We start from the raw sequence: 26061 nt of genomic DNA on the forward strand, positions 1-26061 counted from the left end.
AGCACGCAGCGCGCGCAGCAGAATCAGGAGGATGCGGGGCGGAGCTTCCCGCTCGGGGACGGCAGGAAAGATGCTCGGCCTCCGAAGGGGGCGGGTGAAAAAAAGAGAGGCGTGGCCGGGACGGTGATAAACGGAGAGGGCGTGGCCTGGGATTGGGTTTAGCGTGGATCGTAGCTCGGGGAAGGACGAACTCTCAGTTTGGGTTTCTTCCCTTTAAGTAGCAGAATCAGAACAGAATCAGAATGGAATAGAGCTGGAAGGGACCTTGGAGGTCTTCTAGTCCAGCCCCCTGCTCAAGCAGGAGACCCTTTTTATTTTTTATTTTATTTATTTTGTCAAGCGATTATAAGATAACAGGTATAAGTATAAACATAGTTATGAATACATGAAAGGGATACATGTAAGAAAAATAAAAGGAAACAATAGGACAGGGACGGTAGGCATGTTGGTGCGCTTATGCATGCCCCCTACATACCTCTTAGGAAAGGGGTGAGGTCAATAGTAGACAGTCTAAGGTTAAAGTTTTTGGGGTTTGGGAAAGAAACTTCAGAGTCAGGTAGAGTATTCCAGACATTGACCACTCTGTTACTGAAGTCGTATTTCCTGCAATCAAGTTTGGTGCAGTTAACCTTGAGTTTGTATCTATTGTGTGCTCTTGTATTGTTATGGTTGAGGCTGAAGTATTCATTGACAGGTAGGACATTGCAATGTATGATTTTATATACTATACTTAGATCGGACAGAAGGCGGCATAGTTCTAGGTTTTCTAGGTCTAGAATTTCGAGTCTCGTGGCATAAGATATTCTGCAACGAGTAGAGGAGTAGAGAACTCTTCTTGTGAAATACTTCTGGACTTTTTCAACTGAATTAATATCAGATACGTAATGCGGGTTCCAGACTGATGAGCTGTATTCAAGTATTGGTCTAGCAAATGTTTTGTATGCTCTAGTTAGTAGTGTGATATTTATGTATACTATTCTGGACAAATGCTTGTCCAATCTCTTCTTAATTGTCAATCTGTTCTCCAGTGATGCAGGACCCACAACATCTGAAGAAGGCAAGCTGTTCCACTGGTTAATTGTCCCCACTGTTAGGAAATAATCAAGCTTTGTGACTCCAAGAAGCCTGCGATTTCATATCACAAAGGCCGGTATAATTAGCAGAGGAAGACTGGCATAAGTGGCAAAGGCTTTTAATTTCAAAACACAAACGCTGGCTTAATTTACAGAGAACTTTGATTCATTCTGGAGACATTGGGTTGCATAGACTTATACGGTTTTGCTCCGCAAGTGTTCGCTTGCCTCACAGATATTCGAGATATCCTATCTCAGGGACTGATTTAAGTGGCAGCGTCTGGAAAATTCACATTGTAATATGGATTCAGCGCTCAAGAGGCTTGTTATCTCCACCACAAACACATAGTGGCAACGATTTCTTAGTTTGACATATGGTGGCATTGCTTCAATTCAGTGGCAAAACAGATGTATAACACTATTGCAAAAATGAAACAATGAAGTGCTGCTTTTGTTTTGATTTTGAAATGGTTGAGAAAAATGGAAATACATCACTTTTTTAAAAATTGATGGATATGGAACAACCGAAAAATGGGATTAATGACTGTACTGTACTAATAGACTCAAGGAGCTTGTCTTCTGTGCCTAGTTGGATGGAGAAGAAATAATTGCTGTCTGGATTTAAGTCCATTCTTCAATTCGGCAACAGCCAGATCTTTGCCCAGCCGTTGTTTATCACAGACCCCAAATGATAGATTCCTCTACCTTTAAACCCCCCCCACACACACACACTTTGTACTGGGAAAGCAAGATCCAATCGCTTTCCTTTCTGTAGATTAGTTATTGAGGATATGTGGTTTTCATGATTTTGCATCAGCCCTCTCTGTTGCTGTCCCAATGGGGGGAAAATACATAGTTTTACCTTTCTTTCAATCATTTAGACAAGAAGTGAAAACTGGCAATGCTTGTCAAGTGCGCCTTTAAAAAAAAAAGCAACCTCAGAATTTCAGCAATGAAATGGGAGCAAGGAGTCCAGTGGTCACCAGTCCTATTTGATAACCTGACAGTTGCTATAACAAACTACATGCAGGTAGAAACTGAATTAATGCTTCAGATAATTGTTTGTCGATGGTATAGAAGGAAGCCATGTACAAATAGTCCTTGAGTTACAACAGTTTATTTAGTAACCAAAGTTACAATGGTATTGAAAAAAGTGACTTATGACCGTTTTTCACACTTAAAACCATTGCAACATCCCCATGGTCACATGATCAAAATTCAGATGCTTGGCAATGGACTCGTGACAGTTGCAGTGTCCCAGGGTCATGTGATCATCTTTTGCAACCTTCTGACAAGCAAAGTTAATGCAAAAGCCAGTGTGATGACCCAGGATGGGATACAAAACAAACACAGTCATAGAAAACAGGTGAAGCCCCTTTTATTCCTTCAGTTTGCTTCCAAGCTCCGAATATCTTTGACGGAGGACAAAAAAACCTCCCACACAGTTACACATAGAAGGAAAAAAGCAACACAAACCAGGCAAGATAAGGGCTGGAGGATGTCCACAGATAATACACACTGGCAAGGATGCCAAACTCAAGAGAGGAACTATAAACTAGAGATATTTGCACGATTTGTTTTCAGCATTTGCCAGTACGCAGGTCCAAACTCAGATTCAGTTGTCACTCCTGTAGTCCATGAAGAGGATCAAGGCCCTCTCCTCCCGAGGAGACCACGTCTCTTCCTTATCCTCTCCTCCCTGCTTGCCCTAGGATGGATAGGGGATGGGCCTGGATCCTCCTCTGACTGATCAGACTGTCTCTGCCCTTCCCCAGCCTCCTCCACAACCTCTGGAGCCACACTTCCACTCTCTGTCAGCTATTCTTCCTCTCCCTCAGTCTCCATCAGGGGCATGACAGCCACATTCACTTAACTCAGTTACTAACTTAACAACTGCAGTGATTCACTTAACATCTGTGGCAAGAAGAGTGATAAAATGGGGCAAAATTCACTAAATAGCTGCCTTGCTTAGTAACAGAAATTTTGGGCTCCATTGTGGTCGTAAGGCAAGGCCTACCCTTAATAACTGAGACCGAACACAGTAGGGTTTATGCATATTCCTTTCCTTGGATGTAGGCAACCCAGAATAGCCATGAAAGGAGAAGAGTAAGCACACCAGCAGCACTTTACAATATCTGACATATATTAAATTACCTGGGTCAAATTAAAACAACAACATAAAAATTAAGTTTGTGATGAAGCAAATGAGAAAACACTGTGGAAATGGAACAGAAAAGTATCAAGTTCTGTACCAGACTAAGGGTGATGTATCTTGAAGCCTTCTAAATGCAACTATTGAAATGTTGCACAGCCATGGCCAGAAAGTTATGCAGTAAGAACCCTACCATTAAATATGGAGCAGTAGTGTTTTTCTGCTAATGCACAACCCAGAAAACGGAGTGCCTTCTCTAGTCCCACCTTGAGCTCAACATTATCTAAGTAAGTGATTGGGCTAATCACTTACTCTCAGCCCCAGGAAGGAGGCCATGGCAAACCTCGTCTGAAAAACTTTGCCCAAAAAAAACCCTGCAGGGATTTGTCCAGACAGTTTCTGAGAATTGGACATGATTGAACAGGAAAAAATATTACATTAAGATGCATTCAAAGATATTAAAGCTGAAAGGATTTATATGGAGTTGACAGAACTGGATAAAATATTAACAGGAATGGAAGATAGGCTGATCAAAAAATTATATTGCTATTTATTAGGTGTTAAATTAGAAGAAGAGCAAGTTAAGGAAATGATAGCATGGGCGAAAAACTTTGGATATGCTAGAGAATTAGATAAATGGCAGAAGCTATGGGATAGGAATTATAAATTAACAATATTGACAGCATATTAAGAAAACTTGTATAAGATGTTTTATAGATGGCACTTTGTACCAGCAAAACTAGCTAAGATGTTCAAAGATAAATCAGCCAAATTCTGGAAGTGCTACCAGATTCCTGGAACATATTACCATATGTAGTGGTCTTGTACAGAAGCTAAAAGATACTGGACAAAAATACACACATGGTTGGAAAAAACGATAAAGCAACACATAGATTTGAAAGCTGAAATATTTTTATTAGGAATGGTACCTGAAGATTATAGTAAAGAAAAAACATTTAATTATACATGTATTAACAGCAGCTAGAATTGTATTTGTTCAGAATTGGAAAAGTGATAAGATACCAATAGAGGGAAAAGTAATCAAGAAAATATTTGAATGTGCAGAGATGAATAGGTTAACATTGGTAATCAAAGAAAAAGAAGAAACTGAATATTTTATGGTATGGGATTTATTTTATCAATGGTTGGAAAATAAAACAAAATGGATTAGATGAATATATAGAGAAATAAGTTAAGATTGTTAAAAATAATAGATATATTGAATAACAGTTATAAGAAAATATGATTATTGTTACATTGGTAAGAAAAGTATTATAATTGTTAGCACAAGACATACATACCCAGTTGACACACAATTGAAATGAAAGATGGAATTATTGTAAATATAAAATAATTTTGTTCTTTTTCTTTTTTAAAAGATGCATTCATTTAAGGCATCCGATCTACAAGAAGGAGGAAGTCATTGCTCTGCACTGCTGCTTCTACATTTGTTCTTGAATCAATGGTCTTTAAACATCAATTTTTGTAGCCAGTAGCATCCGTAACAAGCATCAGCAACATCAGAATGATGACGTGGATCATTATATTTCGTGTAACACAAGTATGCACTTTCATCATGATTTCTGTTGCATATATTTAAGTAGCATTCATTTAGGTGATGATACTTGTAGTTAGTTTTGGTAGAAGAAAATATTTGTAAGTCAGGGTTGAAATGCAGGGTTCCTGCGCTATCTGAGCTTGGTTGTTTTCTTGCAGAAGTTTCAATACCAAATTAGGTAGCTTCATCAGTGCATACCGATCATCAGTGCATGCTGACATATGCATGTAAAGTTCTTTTTGTACTGACACATTCCTTCATATTTGGGGCTAATGCATTTTGCTTATGCAGCACATTTCGAGGAATCTGATCTTTGTTTCAGTAGACAAACAGTGTGTTGGCTTATGAAGTAATCTTTAGATTTGAGTTCCTACTTTACATAGCGTTGTAACATGAGCATGGTTAGGGTCATATTGGGCTTTAGTTGTGCTTGTTGCATATTGTGCGAAATATGCCCAAACTGATCACCATTATGGCTTCCAATTAATCAGGGGACACTGTATGTGGCATGGTATGACTAAAACTGGTAAGCTACTCTACTTGTGGGGAAGTAGACTTCAAGGCAGACATTTGGCAAACCATGTTACCTCCTAAGATGCCAGCCAGAGTTGCTAGCAAAACATCAGGAAATCAGCTGGCTAGACTACAGTCACCAAACCCCAAATCCCAACATTATGTAACAAATAAGAGCCATGAAAATGTACACTAATAATCTACTCTTTCTTTATTTCACCCAAAAGCCTCAGTTGCCCAAGCTCATGGTAGGCAGAGGAAGTGTTTTTTTTCTGTAATCTTATTTGTGCCATCCAGCAGAATTATTTTTTTCTTCTGGATCACATCTATTCAGAATGTTACACACTTTTTGCAAAATTGATCCCTTATTTTTCCATTATCTAGTCACTAAAGCGTAATATATAACTATCACCAAAATAATCACGTGCACCTAAATAATCCAGATTATACCACTTCATACTTTCCGATACATATTTTTAATGATTTGAGAGAAAGACTATGCTATGAGGAGCAGGCCATATGCAACATTTATTGCTAGGGGATGTGGACATTGCTGGTCAGTTTTGGTATATTTGGTACTGAAGTCCCACTCAAACATGTTCATACAGTACTATTGTATGTAAGCTAGGACCTCTAATTTAGAGACTGTTTTATAAACCAAACTATGGTTGTCCTCACTCCTCATCCGGGAAGCATATATATAAAACATACTGACCCATGTTTATCTGAAAAAGTCAAGGCTCTTCTATGCTCCTTTGGAGGGTCGTCCAATTGGCCTTTTTTTTCCTGGAAAGCATTATGATAATCTCTTATGATTTCTTATCCTCCAGTTAGCATTATAAATAATCACACTGTGGTGTGTGGCTGAAAATTTTAGTGCACAGTCGGATCTTCTGTCTCTAGAAAGTCTTCTGCTAGCATTGCATTTATACTTGAGCAGCATCTCTGTTATCTTATTAGACAGTTTTGAATAAACAAATGGTCTTTATTTGTATATTGGTTGGTTGCTTGGTTGGTTGGTTGTTCCCTTCATCATGGTGGTCCAGAAATAGTCCAAGTTGTTGAAATAATCCCTGTTCTATCTAGAGCCAACTATGGCAATTGTAAAATATCACTCATATGCCATCTATTTATCAAGTGCTATGTTATTTGGCTTTGGTGTCATTCAGGCTGTCCTCCCACTTTTCTCTTTGTTGCCTCTATAGCATAGCAACTACTAAAAAATTCAAAACCTTGTAAACAGTTTTCTAACCTGTAACATGGCCTGCATTAATATGGGTTTTGGAATTCTTACGGACAAATTGGATACCTTTTTATATGGTATAATAGTTCCTCAGTCAATGCTATTCTTTGTAGACAATGTTATGTACACTATGTGGAGGTATTGATTTATGATATGACCCTTCAAATTTGATATTCAAGGTTTATATACAGTTTATGTACAGTTCTTCATTTTGAAATATTTATATCCAGTGTCTCATTTTTTGTTGTTGGACTTCATTACAACAATCATTTTAAAACTGTTGTATCATCCCATGTGAAATGAAAAATATACTCCTTTTCACTTTTGTGTACAAAAATACCTAGAATAACAAATAAGCTTCACTGGAAATCATTTCAGACAGTCACAGAAATGAATTCAATCAGTGAGGCTGCTCCTGACAGAGTTCTAGTATCTTAACCCTAAATTTAATTTGAACGAAGAACATAAGATAATTCCTTCTCCTATTCTGCTAATTCCTACTCCTTCCTGTGGTTTTGCTACTGAAGCAATTAAGAACTGACTCTAAAATCAAAACCTAACAATTGCCTTTGAAATAAGGGAACTCGGGATTATAATTCTAGTATCATCCTTATAATCAAATTTTGTGAACCTGGCAATTTTAGGAATAAGGTGTTAATCAGGGTTAGGGGTTATAACATCTATTTGCTTTCTCATGAATGCAGCAAGACCATTTTGAACATAGTCAAGGTCATGTGTCAGGCATATTTTAACATTCTTTTAATGGTTTCAACCTTACAATTGCTTTTATACACAATCGTATTAATATGTTAAAATATTCAAAAGACAGATCATACATTCCATTGACTTAGAAACATTTCATTTATGACATTCTACATCTGTTTTTGATTTTATCAGTTCTGACTTTTTAAGAAATTAGTTATAGCTTCATACCATTCAAATTTGCTTGTAAATTAACCATGATTATTATACATTATACTTAGTCCTGGATTAACCACTAATGAGTACATGGTTAAGACACCAAGGGAAGGGGGGGCACTACAGGGGTTTTCCTTTAGTTATTATGTCCTTAACTCTTTCACTAACATATTTGGCCTTTGTTTTCAGCACTTATTGAATTTAATATCTTGTCAGTTAAGCAATGGGAGAGCTGAGGATCTTCATTGTTGGGTTGTGCTCAGGACATTGCTTGGATTTAATTGTGATTAAATCATGATTATACCATATTATATAATGAATGTGTGACTTTCCCCCTTTTTTAAATGATTATGGTTGTATACACCGGCCATTTATCCATATACATTCTAAATTTTCTATTTTAGAAAATTTGAAATTTAGGCACTTTTTATTGCTTCATTAGATGAGATAGTTTGAGACAAGAAAGAGGAGCAGTAAGTTAATATTTTTATTTGACTCATTTTCTAGCCCACATTTTTACAAAATTGACTGTAAAAAACTTAAAAACAAATTAAAATTCAAACTAAAATTGCTTAGCAGTTAAAGGCCTAATAAAAAATTTAGTTTCTTCTTTTTTCTAAATGCCACATCTGGCAAGAGGTGAACTCTGCATTTTATCAGGTGGGAACAAGGTGGGTCAGTAGTGCGCCCTTAGAAAGATTTATCCATCAGAACCCAATAGCAACAAAAAGATAAACCTTAATGGTTCAGGTAGCCTGCAAGCCATTTACAGCTTTAAAATAAGGTAGCTGTGTAATCAATTCCTAGTAAATAGTAATACTGAACTGTATCAACCTTTTTACTCGAGACATTCTATACATTTTTCAAAATTTTAGGAATAAAGATGGCACCTATCTAAAATGTGAGGAACTTGTCAAATTCATCCAGCTCAGGAAGAGTCACAAGTGGTACTTAGCTGTTAATGTTATTCTTCAAAGATTTCATATACTCTGGATCCAGTAAAAATAAGGATTTGGGAGCACCCCAAGTTGCAGATCTCTCCTTTCAGATAAGTGAATTATTATTCCAACTAGGATGGACTTCATCCCCCCAAGTCCTGTTTCTGAATGACTAAAGACACCTCTATTTTCTCTGAGTTTAAGGTCTTTTCCCAACAGGTATACATAGTGCTGACAAGACCTCTTGGACGAATAAGCGTGTAAAGTGTGCCTCTAAATAGTATGATGATTTAAGATTGGTTTGTTTATAAACTTTACTGTGACCGTAAAAGAATTAACATCCTGGTAGGCTAAGAGTTTATAAGGATTTGTGTGTGCGTGTGTGTGTGTATGTACATACATATTGTTGTGGCTCGCCAGCAGCCAGATTCGGACAATTAGGTTGGGGAGGAACATGGACCAGTCCTGGAGTCTAGGGAAAGCTCTGACCAGTGCTCTGCATCGGAGCAGAGATGGGGCCAGGGCCGTCTGACAGTTATCAGCTGCCTTTGGAGTCGGACATCAGTGAGGCAGAAGGACATCTGGAGCCTGTTCCCAGTGTGTGCATACACAGAGCTGCCAGAAGAAGGGAACAGCTAAGGAACAAGGGTCGACTGCGGAGTAAAGCCACAGGTGGACAATGAATGGCCCCTCCCATAGGGTATAAAAGAGGAGTGAAAGGGGAGTGAGGTTTTGCAAGAGACAATTAATTTATTTGAAGATCTGTTCCTGTCTTCTTGCCTAGTATTGTCTGCTACAGTGTGGCCTCTGAAAGATACCAGCCTCTCCAAATCTGATTAAAGTCTGTAATTGTGAAATATCTTGAAAGACTGTTGGCCGGGACTTTGCTGGAGAGGAATTCACTGTAAACTAAATAAAAGGGGTTTATTGGGACGAGAAGTCGGCTTCTTGCTGTTAGGGAAGCCTAGGCCAGACTCGGAACACACACACACGTATGCATGTATGTATATGTACACATACATGCACACACGCTTGGATGTTGGTGGTAGCTGAGAGCAAATGAGGGAGGAAAGGCAAGACAAAGCGCTGAGAAGATCAGGGTGGTAAAATCTGGTACACTGGGAACTGTTGAGAGGACAGCGTGAGCCAATTTTATCCTGCTTATCCCATAAACCCACTCACGCATTCCTGCAATTTCTGTTTCAGCAGAAATCCAGTGCAATAAAAATGATCCAAGTTTTATTTCTGCCAAATTGTGATTCATCCAGAATAGATTGATGAACTTCCAGAACACAAAGCATTTGCTTTGAGTTACAACAAAACACAATTTTAGACACATCCCTACTTAAAAGGAAAATAAGAGGAAATTAATAAGAGGAAATAATAAAACACTACATTTGCCAATAAAATATCAAGAATTAAAACCAAACTAGGCTCAAGAATGATTTCTCTCTCGAGAATGACAGCAAATTTGAGAAAGGACTTTTGTTTCCTTTCTCTGCCATCTGATACTATTTTATCAGTAAAAACAGTTTAGAGTTTAGAACAGGAGTGTCAAGCTCAAGTCGTCATGGCAGCATCATGTGACATATCGGGACTTTTTTCCCCTTCACTAAACCGGGCGTGGGTGTGGGCAGTGCGTGATGCCTCCAGCCCGCAGACTGTGAGTTTGACAGCCCTGGTTTAGAGCATCATAAAATAATGGATGCAGTGAAAAACCATAAATTTATTATTTTTATTTATCAGCTCTTTGGAAGGTGGTAGCATTAGAAAAACAAATATAAGGCAATGGCATATGATACCATTTTCACGAATATATAATTATTCTTTGCCTTAAATTGATATCCTGAAAAATAGGAACTCATATCTCATGGAGCTTAATATACATTTGAAGCAAATGTTTTCCAACCTGCCAATGGTTCATACTGGTTTTCACCAATATTAAGTATTATTAAGCTATCTGAGATTTTGTAAGACTTAAAGTCTTTCTTTTAAAAAGCTTCTCTAATACATGGAAAATATATCATGATATTTGCAAAAAGATGCAGGAAGTTAATGTTAAATTAAATATTTATTAATTATACTGGGTTTTTTTAAAGTTTATTGAAAATTGTTCTTATTAAATGTTAGACTTCCTTTCACAAATATTGAAATTCAGTTTGGGAATCAGATTTTCAAATTTCTAACTGATAAAGAATTATGTTTTATGTGTGCATAATTATATGTAAAAAGAACAAAAAAGAGCTTTTCAGACATAACCATTTATGGTACACATTCCACTAGTTTTATAATATATGAGAAATGCTCATGACCCAGAACAAAGGGTATCCAACTCTTTCAGGAATATGCTATTATATGGATTTTCTAAAGACAGACATCTCATCCCAAGACACAAAAGTATGTTGTTGTAGATCTTATTCAAACAAATTAAACACTGTTGTGAGTGCTGACTACTAGCTTTTTATTATTTCTTTGGGAAAATTTATCTATTTTTTTCAGCATGATAATTTTCTGAACACTGAACTGAAGAGAATAAAATTCAAATTGAAGGAGGGGGAGGCAATTAAAAAAAAATACTGAGTTCCAAAATGGCCAAATCACAAATGAAGAGAGAAAAATATTCCCCAGTGCATCCTGGGAGAGAAAGTCGAGCAAAGATTCCGTTCTATTTTGTGCCAGAGCAAGCCTGTCATTTGGGTCGTTTGTTTTAGTCAGGCAAAATGCATCATTAATAGCTCAGAAAAGCTGGTGAATTTTTTAAAAATAGGAGGACCTCTTGGATTCCCTTGAAGAGGCTCAATATTTAGAAGGAACAATGGAAGCTTCTTGGGAGGCAAAGGTTGATCTCGAAAAAGCTATTGTTCTCATTGTTTTTCTAAAAGCTAATTATTGTTCATAATTAGCATTGGTCAAGCAGACAACAGTTCTCAAACTACAACAATTCGTTTAGTGACCATTTGAAGTTACAACAGTGCAGAAAAAAGTAGCTTATGACCATTTTTCACACTTGTGACTGTTGCAGCATCCCCATGGTCATGTGTTCAAAATTCAGACACTTTGCAATGGAGTTGAATTTATGATGGTGGCCATGTCCTGGAGTCATGTGATCACTTTTTGCAGCCTTCTGACAAGCAAAGTCAAATGGGGAAGCCAGATTCATTAACAACCATGTCACTAACTTAACTATAGTGATTCCCTTAACAATTGGCAAGAAGGGTCATAAAATGGGGCAAACTCACTTAACAAATGCCTCACTTAGCAACAAAAATTTTGGGCTCAGTTTTGGTTGTAAGTCGAGGACTACCTGTATCAGAAAATAGCAGGTCTAGAGCAACAGTGGGATTCAAAAAAATTTACTACTGGTTCTGTGGGTGTGCCTTTGTGGGCATGGCAGGGGAAGGTTACTGCAAAATCCCATTCCCTCCCTACCCCACTAACCTGCTTTCCAGCTCCGTTCTCCTGTGCAAGGCAACAAAAGAAGACCCAGCCGATCAGCTGGGACTCGGGAGGTAGAGAATAGATGCGGGCGGGGCCAGTCAGAGGTGGTATTTGCCGGCTCTCCGAACTAACTCAAAATTTCCGCTACTGGTTCTCCAGAACTGGTCAGAACTTGCTGAATACCACCTCTGTCTAGAGGTTAAAAAAAAACCCAAAATACTTTGGCAAACTGGTCCTGTATTATTGCACAGAAAATGGCATGCATATGCATGAAGCAACCAAAAGTGGAGCCGGAATGAGATTTTGTCTTTACCATAAATCAGAGCTGAACTGAAAATATACATGAACAAGATTGCCTCTCTTTGATAACAAAGGGACAATGAATTTCCTGACACTAGGATGTCTGCTGTCAATTTCCAAGCTGTTGGTAAATAAAACCAAAATATTATTAAACAGTTTAAATTTATGGTGAATTGTTTTTCTGGAGAAAAGTCAAATTAGAAATAAATGCTCTTTTGAAACCCCTGAAGTTTCAGGAACACAAAGACTACTATAACACAATATATATACACATTTGAAAAAGTGGCTGTGGTAAATTAAACACTGATTAGAATGATCAGATATAAAAGTTAGCATTTAAAAAACATGTTAAATAGTAATATATTTCATTTTAGCTCAAATTTCTTTTAAACTATAAAATCTACTGTTAAAAAGACCACAAACCACTAGAAACAGGAAAAAAAGCTCTTTTAAGACACATAAACCATTGTTTACTTTTTTTTTACAAGATTTAAATAACACAGATTTCTTCCTTCCAACATAAACCTGCTGATCTGTCCCCAATATATATATTTTTCTGCAATAAGTTAAGTTTTAATATGAAATATCTTTTTGAAAGCCTTTTTGAAGTTTTCATTACAGAGTGGGTATATAAATGGGTTTAATGTAGAATTCACATAGCCAAGCCAAATCGTAAACATGTGAAAAGGACGGTTGTAACATATTTCACAAAAGGCCATGACCATAAACAATACAAAATATGGTATCCAACATAGCATAAAAACCGCCATTATGACACCTAACTGTTTGGCAGCCTTTCTGTCCCTGTTCATGTGCAGCTTTTGACTCCGGAAAACAGACTGAGTACGTAGGTTTCCCCAAGTCTCTTTCAGGTAACAGAGACTGAGAGGATCTCTTCTGTTAGAGTATGTCTGAGGAAAATGTTGCTCAGTATAAGAACGTTGCTCTAGGGATGGATCTGAGTGAATTGTAGGCAATGATCCTCCTGCAAAACTCTGCCTATGTGATATTTTGCCTAACTGGGAGATAGGTTTTTTTATATTTTCAGTACTGTTACTGACACAGGCATATTTTTCCTTTGTATTGCCTAACTCAAAATCTTTCTGCATTATAGCTAGAGGGAAACAGCTAAGCTTTATTACTTCATGGTCACTTCCTTTAGGAAAATCCTTCGAGATTTTAACAAAGCTGCTTAATGGAAGGTTAGCTTCCCTCATTTTGTTTTGCTCATTTGCACTGAAAGAAAATCCTCTGTCTTTATTGGAGCTTTGGGAACAAATCTTTTGCATTTCCTGAATCTTTCCATCATGCACACTCATGTTGTTAGAGTTACCTCTGTATGATCCATTTATGAGCTGCCGATGCTGAAAATGCTTACAGACAGCCCTGTAAATGTTTGCATAGAACCACAGCATCAGCAACGACGGCACATAGAAGTTGATTGTGGCTGTCAAGACTTTAAACCATGTGGTTCTACAAAAATCTGTTTCACATACATTTTCATTGTAAGTTCTGTTATGAATTGTCATATTACTGTGATCTGTGAATTTTCGCCAGCCAAGTATGGGAATCACCCACAGGAAGGACAGCAGCCAAGCTATTGAAATCATGACTGAGGCTCTAGTTTTGGTTCTGTACTTGAGATATTTTAAAGGCTGTTGGACTGAACGGTAGCGATCTACACAGAGTATGAAAAGGCTGAATATAGAAGCTGTGCTGGCTACATAATCCATTGAAAGCCAAAACAGGCAAGCTTTTCTAGTCAAAATCCACTTATCCTTCAACAAGTATACAATGTTTAGTGGCATCACAGCTGCACCAACTATCACATCTGCACATGAAAGACTGACAATATAAAGATTCCCAACTGTCTGTAGTTTCTTTTCTGTTTTCACTGCATATAGGACCAAAATATTCATAACCACTGTAATCAGTGAGATGGTTCCCAAGAATACTCCTAGGACAGGTTGAACCTCTGTAGAATTCCTGTTTGTGCTTCTGTCTACCAGACACATCCTTTGACTCAAATTCGATGAAAAATGATCCCCAAAAAGTCTTCAGAGTTCAATCTTGTCTGGTGAACTGTTGGGTTTCTTTTGTTGCTTTGATCAATCTGAAAATTAAAACAAATGTTTCACTACTGCTGTTCCTTGAAGTTTTTACAGCTATAAAGAAATAAAAGTGAGTGAAGTCAAGAATAAATATTGCAAAAATATTACATAGTAGGAGCCTGCCTCCAAATTTCTTATCCAAATATCTTACATCCAGAGCCTTCCAAGCCATATGGTATTCATCAAGAGTTTAAAATACCAGTTCCTGAGCCAAATGGAAGCTTTCCTCTTACTCTCCATTCAAAGGACAGAGTATTTCCTGAGTATTTCCAGAACTGTGATAATTTTAAATCTAAGGTCCAGAAAGTAAATATATTTGTAAGTAGCATATAAGTGAAAGATCTGGTTCTACTTTTACACAGGTAACAAAATAGATACTTTCTCCTCTTCTGACATCTGCCAGGATAAAGCAAGCATGTTATTTTCTACTTCTACCCAAAAATAAGATGGTGCTTATAAGAATATGAGACATGTTCACTGCCATGAGTTGACAAAAATATATTTTAAAAGGCAGGATTGAGAGAGAAAGAGAGAAGGAGCCAGGGAGGGAGGGAGGGAGGGGGAGAGAGAGAGAGAGAGAGACTGATTTTGCTATGGATATATGACCTAAACCCAGATAGGACAAGGTCATAGTGGGTACTGCTGTGCTGTAGATCCCTTTTACAATATAATTGACCCAAAACATCAATTCCTAATCACATTCAGAAAAAGAAGATAAAACATTTTCATAATCAGGAACACTGAACTGGTTGTAACAATCTCCCCTATCATGTTCTGAAGATGCATTGTCTGAATTAGAGAACTATGATGCTTAGATTGTCTTATGAATGATGGGCACCTACAAACAAATGGATGTTTATATGTGTGAATTTGATTGCAAATAAAAAAGATGTTTACTGCTGTAGCACCATCAAAGCAACTATAACTTCTTCTCCTAAACCGTGATGGCGAACCTATGGCACGTGTGCCACAGGTGGCACACAGAGCCATTTGTGCTGGCACGCAAGCTGCTGGCAAACTTACCTCACTGCGCATGTGCACACCTCACAGCTGATTTTCAGCCAGTTTGAGGCCATTTTCACCCTCCCGGAGGCTTGAGGAAGACTTCTGCAGGCCAAAAACTAGGCCCGCTTCATCACTTCCTGTTTTTCCGGAAATACCAATGCATAGGGGGTGTGCATTGCCTTCTGGGTGCTGGCACACAAGTGCACGCACAATTTTTGGCACAGGAGCCCCAAAAGGTTAGCCACCACTGTCCTAAACTCTATACTGCTGTTAAGGACTGGCTAATATGTTGCCAAGGATAAAAAAAAAACAGCAGTTCCTAACAGAAAATGTGTTGGAAGGGAACTTGGAGATCCTCTAGTCCAATCCCTTGATCCAATCTCCAGTGATGGAGACCCACAATATTTGGAGGCAAGCTGTTCCACTGATTAATTGTTCTCACTGACTGGAAATTTCTCCTTAATTCTAGATTGGACCTCCTTTTGATAAGTCTCCATCTGTTATTTCTTAATCCTGCTCTCAGGCACTTTGGAGAGACAAGGAGAAGGAAGAGAGGCAGGAACAGAGGTTCAGGCCATGAAGCATCATAGACAGAATTCCAAGATCAGAAGAATCAATATACAGTATTTCAAGCTAGAGCAAAGCATGAATTTGATATATTTATTGTATTTATATTCATCATTTGGTGTTCTATAAATAAATATCTTTATTGAAGATCTAGGGTGTAGTGCTCAACATCTGAACACAAAGCTCACATTACAAAGGAAGAGACACATCTGCATGATCTATGTATTAAATACTTTTGTACTGTTTTGTATTGCATATAATTATAACTGTTTCCTGTTGTTGACAAATTATACTCTGAATTTTAATTTTTTTTCTGTTGTACTTTTTCACTTATTTTTTTAAGCACTTTTTAAATAATGATTGTATTTTTCTCCTTTTGTTTTTTCTCTTTTTCTGTTTTTATTTTAAAAGAAGGTGAGGACTGAGAAAGAGGGGAAGAGAGGAAATGTGGTAGAAAAATGAGGTTAAAATAGTCTTGTAAGATTTGTTTTTGATAAATTCATTCTGATTCCTGGTAATTACTGCATTTGTTCAATGTTCTTACAGATTGGTCTCTGTATGAATTACTTAGAATATTCCCCCCAAAATGATGTCAGCCTCATTAGACTGCAAATTGCTGAGTCTTTCTTTTCCTCTTTTTTGAAAGTATGGGCAACATTTGTTCTCTTTGGCACTTCACCAATTCATCAAGATTTCTTAATAATAATAATAATATATAATCATTCAGGGCGTCAGAAGTTATTTCACAGACTTAAAATACAATTCTTCTAGGCCTGGAGATTTAAACTCATTCAGAATAAACAGGTATTCCGAATGATGTTTCTATCACTCTCAAATTTCACTCTTTATCCTATTTTTCACAATTTCCTGCTGGACCACATTAGAATTTGTCCTTCGTTATTTCCCTTTTATTTTGAATGTATCTAAAGAAATTATTGTTTTAGCATCTTTTGTTAATCTTGACTCATTCTGAGCTTGCTTTCCTGACACTAGCTAGAATTTTGGGCTGACTATGCCATATCTTTTCTGATGGGGATCTCTATTCATTTTCTATGTGCTTTCTATGCACACTTTTTATTTTTCACTTATCATTTTTTATGTAGCTACATCTTTTACTGTTTTCAATTCCTGCTCCTCCTCCCTCCCTCCAGAATTGTTTACAATTGGTCTTTTAGAAAAGTGCTATTAATCTTTACCTTCTTTTTCCATTAACTTCTCCAGCTGCTCTAAATTAATTAAAACCAATTTTTAAAGCCCAACTTTTAGTTTTTCTTAAAAACCAGCAATTCCAAGTATTACATACTAATTTCCCCCTTAGATTCCTATTGCTACTTTTTCTATGGCTAAGTGTTCTATATAAATTAGTATATTATTGAGTCAATGATATGTGAACCTTTTGTGCATTTATCTGGTGATTGGTGAACTGTAATAGCAACATTGGTCAAACATTTGCTGAAAGGCCCATGCCTGTAACAGTCTGCCTCCCAAGTGATGCTGAAATAATTAATCTAAGTAATTATTATTCAACACTGTAAGATCTGCATTGAAAGAGCTATGGCCTGCTTTTACAAGGTGTTATGTATACCTTATCCTTTGTTGAGAGGATAGAAATTATTTTTGAAATGAGAGTTGTAATCCTATGGACACATCTGGGACGTTGTGTTTTTTTTTTCTTCAAAATAAGTATGTAGAGATTTACAGTCCATCAGAATTAGCAGTTTAGTTACTCTGAATTATAACATCTGGAGTTAATCTGACATCTTGTTTTATGATAGGCACAGTGGCTTGGATCCTACATTCACAGGGTTGTATGCATTTGTGTGTTTTCAATCAAAAAACACTCCTGGTGGTGAAAGGAAGGTGGTTCACCAGTCAAATCTATCCAGTGGTGGGATTAATTTTTTTTTACTACCGGTTCTGTGGGCATGGCTTGGTAGGTATGGCAGGGGAAGGATACTGTAAAATCTCCAGTCAGAGGTAGTATTTGCCGGTTCTCTGAACTACTCAAAATTTCCTGTACCAGTTCTCCAGAACTGATCAGAACCTGCCGAATACCACCTCTGAATCTATCCCCACATCATCCCCCACCAACTTGAAAAATCATTCCCTTTTCTTTCTGTAGTTTTCTGAGCTTTTTTCCGGGGTAATTTGGGAGTTTAGTGAAAATAAAATATTAATTTATAAGTTTATAAGATAGGATTTATTTATCTGTTTATGCAGGAGACTCTGAATGGAATAAGTATTCACCTTTATTTTTGATTTCCTGGAAATATCAGAAGTAGTTTTACATTGAATCAGTTAATTTGATCCATACAGTTCAATTTCATTGATGCCTCTAGCTAAGTTGTAGCCCTATCCTCCCTCCCTTCCCCTCAGTGTGTGTGTGTGTGTGTGTGTGTGTGTGTGTGTGTGTGTGTGTGTGTGTGTGTGTGTGTGTGTGTGTTTAATCTTGTATCTTTACCATGGAAGTTATATATCCTGCTGGGCTGCTGGCAATGGTTCCTTCTTTCCTGAGCAGGCAAATACATTTGAATGGAGCATGACAATTACATAGTCCCTGGTTCTATAATATAGGGCTCAGTCATCTCCCTCATGAAATCACTAGAAGAATCAGTTTGCTGATGATATTAGTTGCACATCTCCATGGCTTGCTCAGCAGAAGTTGCAGTGGAAATTTGGAGGAAAATTGTGAGAATCTGTTTTGAGAGAAATAAGCTGGGGCTTAAGCCTGACAGAAAGAATGGCTGTTGATTTGGAAGACTAATGAAAGCAAAACTTTTGCCCAGGTTTGGGTAGTGTGCCAACAGCTACCTTTTTGAGGGTGAGAGACAATAATAATACTCATCCATGTCCATATCTTTTTTTCAGTGGGACTACATGAATTTGCCCTTAAAAAAACCCCAGAAGCTATAGTTGGTACAAAATGCAGCTGCCCACCTGACCTGCAAGACCCTTGAACTGCATTGACTGTGGGCTAGCTTCTAAGTAGAGTTCAGATATGTTTCTTGGGACCTATATATAATACATGGATGGGATGTGTCTATCTTTGAGATCATCAATTCCAACCAAGATTTTCCACCCAATGCAATCTAGCACAGAAGACATTGTGTGTCCCCACTCATCAGGAAATAAACTGGGTGGGCACTTGGAATTGAGCATTCTGTTTATTGTTCCCCACTTCCACAATAGCTTACCCTCATGGAAATGATAGTTCCTTCCCTGTTAACAGATAACAGATAATCACAGTTGGAAGGGACCTTTTAGGTCATCTAGTCCAACCCCCCGCCCAACTGGGACACTCTACACCATTTCTGACAAATGGCAGTCCAATCTCTTATTGAAAGTCTCAAGTGATGGTACTCCTACAACTTCTGAGGGCAAGCTGTTCCATTGGTTGATTGTTCTCACTGTCAGAAAGTTTCTCCTTATTTCCAGGTTAAATCTCTCCTTGTTCAGTTTCCATCCATTGTTCCTTGTCAGGCCTTTGGGTGCTTTAGAAAATAGATTGACTCCTTCCTCTCTGTGGCAGCCCCTCAAATATTGGAAGACTGCTATCATGTCTCCCCTGGTCCTTCTCTTCACTAGACTCGCCATGCCCAACTACTGTAACCATTCTTCATATGCCTTAGTCTCCAGTCCCCTAATCATCCTGTTGCTCTTCTCTGTACTTTTTATAGAGTCTCAACATCTTTTTTTATAATGTGGTGACCAAAAGTGGATGCAGTACTCTAGGTGTGGTCTTACGAAGGCTTTATAGAGTGGTATTAGTACCTCCCTTGATCCTGATTGTATCCCTCTGTTAATGCAACTTAGGATTGCATTAGCTTTTAGAGCTGCTGCTGCACACTGCTGTCTCATATTTAGCTGGTTGTCCACTAAGACTCCAAGATCCCTCTCACAGTTACTGCTATTGAGCCTGGTTTCACCTAGTCTATATGTGTACTTCTGGTTTTTCTAGCCTAAGTGTAGGACTTTACTTTTCTCTACATTGAATTTCATTTTGTTAGATACAGCCCAGTGTTCTAGTCCAGAGGTCTCCAACCTCAGCAACTTTAAGACTTGTGGACTTCAACTCCCAGAATTCCTCAACCAGCTTTGCTGGCTGAGGAACTCTGGGAATTGAAGTCCACAAGTCTAAAAGTTGTCAAGGTTGGAGACCCCTGTTCTAGACTCTTAAGATCCATCTGGATCTTGAGCCTATCTTCTTGGGTATTAGCTATTCCTGCCATCTTAGTATCATCTGCAAATTTGGTAAGTTCCCCTTCTATTCTCTTCCCTCATCTAAGTTGTTAACAAAGATATTGAAGAGTACTGGGCCTAAGACAGAACATTGTGGCACCCCACTGCTTACTTCCCTCCATGTAGACTTAGACCCATTAAGGACTACTTGAGTAGGGTTTGTCAGCCAGTTGTTAGTCCATCTAGTGGTGGTGCTATGTATTCCACTCTTTTCACTTTTTGTTAAACTACTGTTTATCCATAAATGGTTTGGGCACTGAAAAAAGAGGTTTATTAGTTTATTTTTTTCCTGGTAGTGAGAAAAGGACATTATTGTTTTTATTGTGGATTTGGGCTTTGTATGGACTTTGATTATGCACGTATGCATTTACTTGTATAACAACTGTGTTTTGTTATGTTTCATGGTGTCGTAAACTTCTTAGACAGACTGAGGAGGTACATACAAGTCTTAGTATTGTGACTATCTATCCATCATGCCAGACTTCTCCAAGATCATTACGGGACCTAGGAGGCTCACATGCAAAAATTTAAGAGTATAGCTGTTGTATATATAGTTTTACTTCTAACATTAGAAAAAATGTTACTGGGAAGAAAACAAGCAACTGCAATCTGCAAAGCTCAATGTAAAAGTAGAACTGATCCAAATCTGAACCGTACCGCTCTTTCTCCTATTTGTGTTTCATGGGCTAGAATCACTCATTTTTTCAGCAGGCAAAGCAGCTGACACCTGTATGTTGTTATTTTAATGGACCCCTGCTCTCGTCCTAATCGCTTTTGCTGCCCTTGCTTGATTTACTTTCTGAAGAAGAGAGTATTGGATTGAACTGAATTGTAGCCTGCTAGTGTTCCTCTGCAAATGTTCAAACGGAGAATGTGTTTCTTTTGAGTATCTTATACAAATACTAGAGTGCTCAGTTGGACTATACACAAAATTTACATTATCAGTTTATCTAGTACTTGTTATAGTGAACAGTTATTCATTGTCAAAGCAATAAACACTTTAACTAGAACAGTCCACCAAAACTTATCACTCACAAGAAGTGTAGTTATAAGTCAACTAAATGTCAGCTAGCAGAGTAATTGGCCAGCAAGAAAAAGTCTATTTTGCTACAGTGATGCCTCAAAACTATTTTGGTTAGCTCAAATATTTCATATTTTCCATAATTGATTTGTCTTCCAAACTTAATTTGGAAAAAGTATAATTAAATAAATCAAAACATGGAGCACTCTTAACACAGTGTCACAGCCAATGGTTGTCAACATAAATAGCAAAATGGGAATTCATGGCTACTGTTTTAAAAAATCCTGTCATGAAAAATAAACAGTGAAACAAACATGTTTCTATAGTATTATTCTTTCTCTAATTATGTCCAAAGGTTTAGCTATAATAGTGACACCTTGCAAAGACTTTATGTTCCATGTATATAAATAGCATTTGTTTATCTCTCAGTTGTACACAGAACTTATTTCTGACTCTCCAATTAAGGAATTTTCCAGGAATCCCAATCATACATAGAGTTATCCAAAGTAATTACATGCAATGTGTATTTATTGGGGAGGATGAGAAAGGGAAATGTAGGAACATTATGGTGCCAGCTAAGCACCCTGTTTAGTCTATGGTTGGTATATTTATAATAAAAGAATGTAAGCAGATCAATCCATACCACCTGCACCACATCGCAGACGCCCTCCAGAAAAACCCTGTCTCCAGCCTCTTCCAGAAGAAAAGGAGATCTTTCAGAGTGTTGGCACTGCCACTGAAAAACAATTGCTTCAGATGTCAACCACTTCACCTCCTGGAATTCAACTACTTATCCTGACATGATTACAGCAGTTGGACTGGCTCCAGTGAGAAGAAGTGGCCCTGTATGTTACCTGGAGCCAAGCCATAAAAATATATATGAGTAGCATTTGGATCTGTGGGTTTGCAAATGAAAGAAGACTTGTTTGCTATAAAACGCAGCCATTTTCTCAGGATTTAGAAAGAGCCCAAATAATGGCAGATCTAATGATGAAAAGAGAAGTCCACCATTCATCCCATTTGCCACCCCCACCCACCCCCAGCAAACCAACTTTCCCTTGTTATTCCCTGTTTGATAAATTTTAGGAAAGTAGAAAAGCAGCTAACACACCATTTTGTTGCATTTTTTTCCTGGACAAAATTAAGTTACTTTTTCATAATATGAAGCTGCATAGAGTAATTATATTTGTTCACAAAGTAATTATTGTGATTTCCGCTGAATTGAATTATCATAGCAGAATTACATTTTACATGAAATAAAGACATTCTACACATTCAGAATAATTTTCTCCACTACCATTACATAGTCTTAGATAGTCACAAATTTAGTACATGATAAATTAATATGAAAAACAATTTCTAACTTCCATTCCAACATATGTTACATCTGAAAAATTTCTTGTTCAAAGACCAGAAAATAAATACTTTCCACTGTAAGTCATATTGTAAACTTTATTAGAGTTGAAGTCATATAAGACTTGGGTGGGTACTCAGACACTTTAAATTATATTTTACAATATATTAGGCTAGGCTATGGAGTCGCCAAAGAGAAGAAGCTGTATAAAAACTTCCTCACCAACACACGCTTTAACAAATTGCAAGACAAAATAGGATAGATCGGTAGTTTAGTAACATGCAACTTTTTACACCCCTAACCATTATTTTCAGAACTGTTTCTTCATGGTCATGATTGAATAAACATGAGAAAGCAGAAGTTTTAAATAGTTATATATTGGATAAAATACTGATATGGCACAATTTTAATCAGCACAATTATCCCTTCCTTAAAAAAATTAACAAACTGAGATACTGAGGCATCAGATGAGGTAAATATGTTATTGTGTATTGTTTCACTAATCCATAATTTTTGCGTGCTGGCCCTAGTCTTTTTTTTTTTCTGTCTGGGTAAACCGCAAAATAATACAGACTATACAGACTAACTGTATAGTCTGACTACTGAATTGTACTTCAGCAGTGACTCAACAGGCTAAATTGTGGCGCATAGAACAAGGAATATCAGAGGCAGTCACATCACTCTGCCCGAAAGTAGGACATACATGCACTGAAAATGAAAATAAAATGTTACAGCCTCAATCCTTGGTAGGAGAATTTCAGCCTCCTATTAGGGTTACTTCAAAGAAGTTCATTCTACCTGAACTTTGGACGATCCAATATCAAATGTTATCAGGGAAGAAAGGCTCAAAGTTCAATCCGTAGGATGCCAAGAGTAAATTTCACTGATTCCACCGGAGAAATGAGTTTGGATTACTGCCTGCGTAATGGTGTTTCTCATCAGTATGTTGAATATAACCTTTTAGTCAGAACTGAACAAACGATGGCTCTACTGCAATCCTGGCTCATTTAATTAATTGAGAACTGATCATTTCCAGCCCTCAAAAGGGAGGGAAGATTTATCCGACAGCTACCCATCGTTCACAGATAGACTGGGATGGGTTCCCCAGTAGCCTAAACTCTCCTCCACTGCCAAGCTTACTTACCCACCTGGCACTGAGGCAGAAATCGCTGAGATGACCTGGGGTAACGCAAAGGGTTTCCAGAAGCTTCCCAGAGTTGAGAAGAAGAACAGGCGAAGAGGCTTGCAGGCACCACCAAATCAAGGGGGAGCTACGCGTCGGTCCTGTTCAGTCGGGATCTGAGGAGCGGAGGGAGACCGAAAATCCCGCCGCCCTGAGCGAGGCATTCTCCTTCCTCAAAGGCTCGGCTGATGTATGTGGAGGCTTGCCTTTAACTGTCGGGCAAGACTACCTCAGTCCGCCCGGAGGTGTGCTAGCTGGCGGCGGGGCTGCTCTCGCCCGGCACCTCAACCCCTTCCAGGAAGGAAAAGTTTTCTTCGAAGTGCAGAAGCGTCGTCTCTCGGAGCCTCAGAGCGAGATGGCCCCAAATGCCTTCACTAAAACGGTCCTTGGCTTTGCTTGAGGAGGGAGAGCTGTCGAGTTTCCAAGTACAAGCAGCTTTTCCGAAGTGGGGAAGTGGCGGGGTTTGACAACTTGAGGGCAGGGGCTCCTGAGGTGTCTGTGCACTCCGAGGAGGAGCAGTCTTCCATCTCTGACCACCTTCGGCGTCGATTGATCCGGTCTCTCACCCCCCCCCCTCACCCGCCACCCCAACACCCACGCTTCAGCTAAATGAGCTCTTCGTCCCTTTCCACCATCCCTCTCTTTTCGGACGAACTGACCTTCGCCTTCCGGGAAATAAAATGCGATGGCTTCATCCTCTCTCCCAGCACGCTGAAGTATTTTATTTCCTCTCTTAATACTTTCCCAAAGGCCAGACAATCAACACGTTGGTGACCTGATATAATTCTCCGAAGGTGGCCCACATCTGATGGAGATTGATGAGTCTGGGGATGTGTATGTTCCTTCTTGAGGAAAAGAAGCAAAAGTGTTTCTCTTGGATCAATGCTTGAGAGACAGGGGGGAAAAGGGGGTTGGGTCAGCTAGATTTTTAAAGCAACGTTTTCAAAATCTAGCAACGCCTTTGAAAGCAAAAGCACATCTCATCCTGGAAATTAGCAAAACAACAACATCCAAATAAACAAACAAACACTCAGCCAAAAATGCTTCTGTATCACTCTTATGAAATGATGCTAAGGGGGGGGTGGGGGAGACAACCTCACAGGTCTTCAGATATAATGTCAACATACACTGTATTCAGTTATAGTATTTTAAATGTAATGTATTCTCTGTCAATGGAGATTGACAGTCATCCAGGTCATAGTTGTCCCAAAGGGGCTTTTTCAAGAGGCAACTGGACTTTCTGGATTTTCTTTGAAGACGTTTCACTTCTCATCCAAGAAGCTTCTTGAGCTCTGACTGGATGGTGTGGAATGGAAGGATTTATACTCCTTGCAGACAGTTGGTCATTTGCATCCTTTTAGAGAGTCGAGGTCACCCAGAAGTTTACCTGTTTCATCCAGGTCACCTGAGTAGTGCAAATGGGTGTGAAGCCTCTTGGAACTGTTGAAAGGACTGTGTTATAGACTGCAGATAGATGCTGTCATATTCCTCCCCCTCTCTTGAGAGAGGGCTGTTCAATTTTGACATAGATAGCTCTTTGACCCCTCTTTCAAACCAGTGATCCTTTCTATAGACTGTTGTCTTCAAACGAGTGGCCTTTGTCTTTTAAATGTAGATGGACTACTGAATCTTGTCCTGATGGGTTTGTTCTCCTATGTTGTGCCATGTATTTATGAAGTGATTGCTTTGTATTGCATATACCACGTTGCTCAGTTTGTGCCTGGGTGTCTTATCCTTGGGGTGGTGGACAAGCTTCTGCCTTAGTGTATTCTTGGGTTTAAAGTGCACATGTATATTGTGTTGACTGAAGATTCTCCTGAGCTTTGTCAGAGCTGAAGAAACTTTTGGATGAGAAGTGAAATGTCTTCAAAGAAAAACAAAAAAGTCCAGTTGCCTCTTGAAAAAAGCAACTTTGGGACAATGTATTCTCTCCTAACTGTGAAAACATTGGCAATAGGTGCACAGTAATATTAATTGTTTCAATGTGTCTTTAAGCACAGCTCTTTCCTTTTTGAATAAAGTTATATTTCCACATAAAGTTATAATGAATGCTGCTCTATCTTTTGCCTTTGTTTACATCCATAAGCTTATTTATAATATACATTGTATTATGATGGGCAAGTAATTTAAAATTTCCAGAGAAAATTTGGATGTTTCCCTGCTATATTTTGAGTTTAAGGATAAGCTGAAGGAGAACTAATAGAAGCTCTTATATAAGAAATTGGCTGATTGATGAAACTTTTCTCTATCATTTATGTAAATTAATTCCTAAATTAATTATATCATAAGGAAGGGCTTCTCAAATGTTGTGATGCCCTGATCCTATTGTAATAAATGAATTGGTATGACATCCCCATATATAATGACATTGGTCATAAGAACATCTTTCGTGTATGGCCATCAGTAGCTACAGCTTTTTGCAGTGGGTAATTCGGTATACAACTTGAT

General features: G+C 38.2%; 1 protein-coding gene and 1 long non-coding RNA gene across 5 annotated transcripts; one reads left to right on the forward strand and one right to left on the reverse strand.

Moving 5' to 3' along the window:
- Positions 1 to 52: 52 nt before the first annotated feature.
- On the forward strand, positions 53 to 16482 carry LOC148132034 (uncharacterized). 2 transcript variants are annotated; one of them, XR_015747525.1, is made up of 3 exons: positions 53 to 357; positions 4605 to 4786; positions 15719 to 16482. It is a non-coding gene; the product is annotated as an uncharacterized LOC148132034 (long non-coding RNA). The 2 variants fall into 2 exon arrangements; XR_015747524.1 differs by lacking the exon at positions 53 to 357 and adding an exon at positions 572 to 694.
- HRH1 (histamine receptor H1) lies at positions 12279 to 24504 on the reverse strand. 3 transcript variants are annotated; one of them, XM_087954864.1, is made up of 2 exons: positions 23579 to 24504; positions 12279 to 14246 (listed from the first exon to the last, which is right to left on the reverse strand). In XM_087954864.1, the coding sequence occupies exon 2, from the start codon at positions 14146 to 14148 to the stop codon at positions 12700 to 12702; it is 1449 nt and encodes a 482-aa protein (XP_087810990.1). In that variant the 5' UTR covers positions 14149 to 14246; positions 23579 to 24504; the 3' UTR covers positions 12279 to 12699. The 3 variants fall into 3 exon arrangements, with proteins under 3 accessions (XP_087810990.1, XP_087810988.1, XP_026536350.2); XM_087954862.1 differs by having other exon boundaries at positions 23575 to 24504; XM_026680565.2 differs by having other exon boundaries at positions 12279 to 14226; positions 23571 to 24504.
- Between the last annotated feature and the right edge of the window lie 1557 nt (positions 24505 to 26061).

The sequence above is a fragment of the Notechis scutatus genome, chromosome 2 (genome assembly GCF_049901735.1).
Source record: "Notechis scutatus isolate UNSWTSFEM ecotype Mainland chromosome 2, rNotScu1.2, whole genome shotgun sequence".
In the NCBI taxonomy this organism is placed as follows: Eukaryota; Metazoa; Chordata; class Lepidosauria; order Squamata; family Elapidae; genus Notechis; species Notechis scutatus.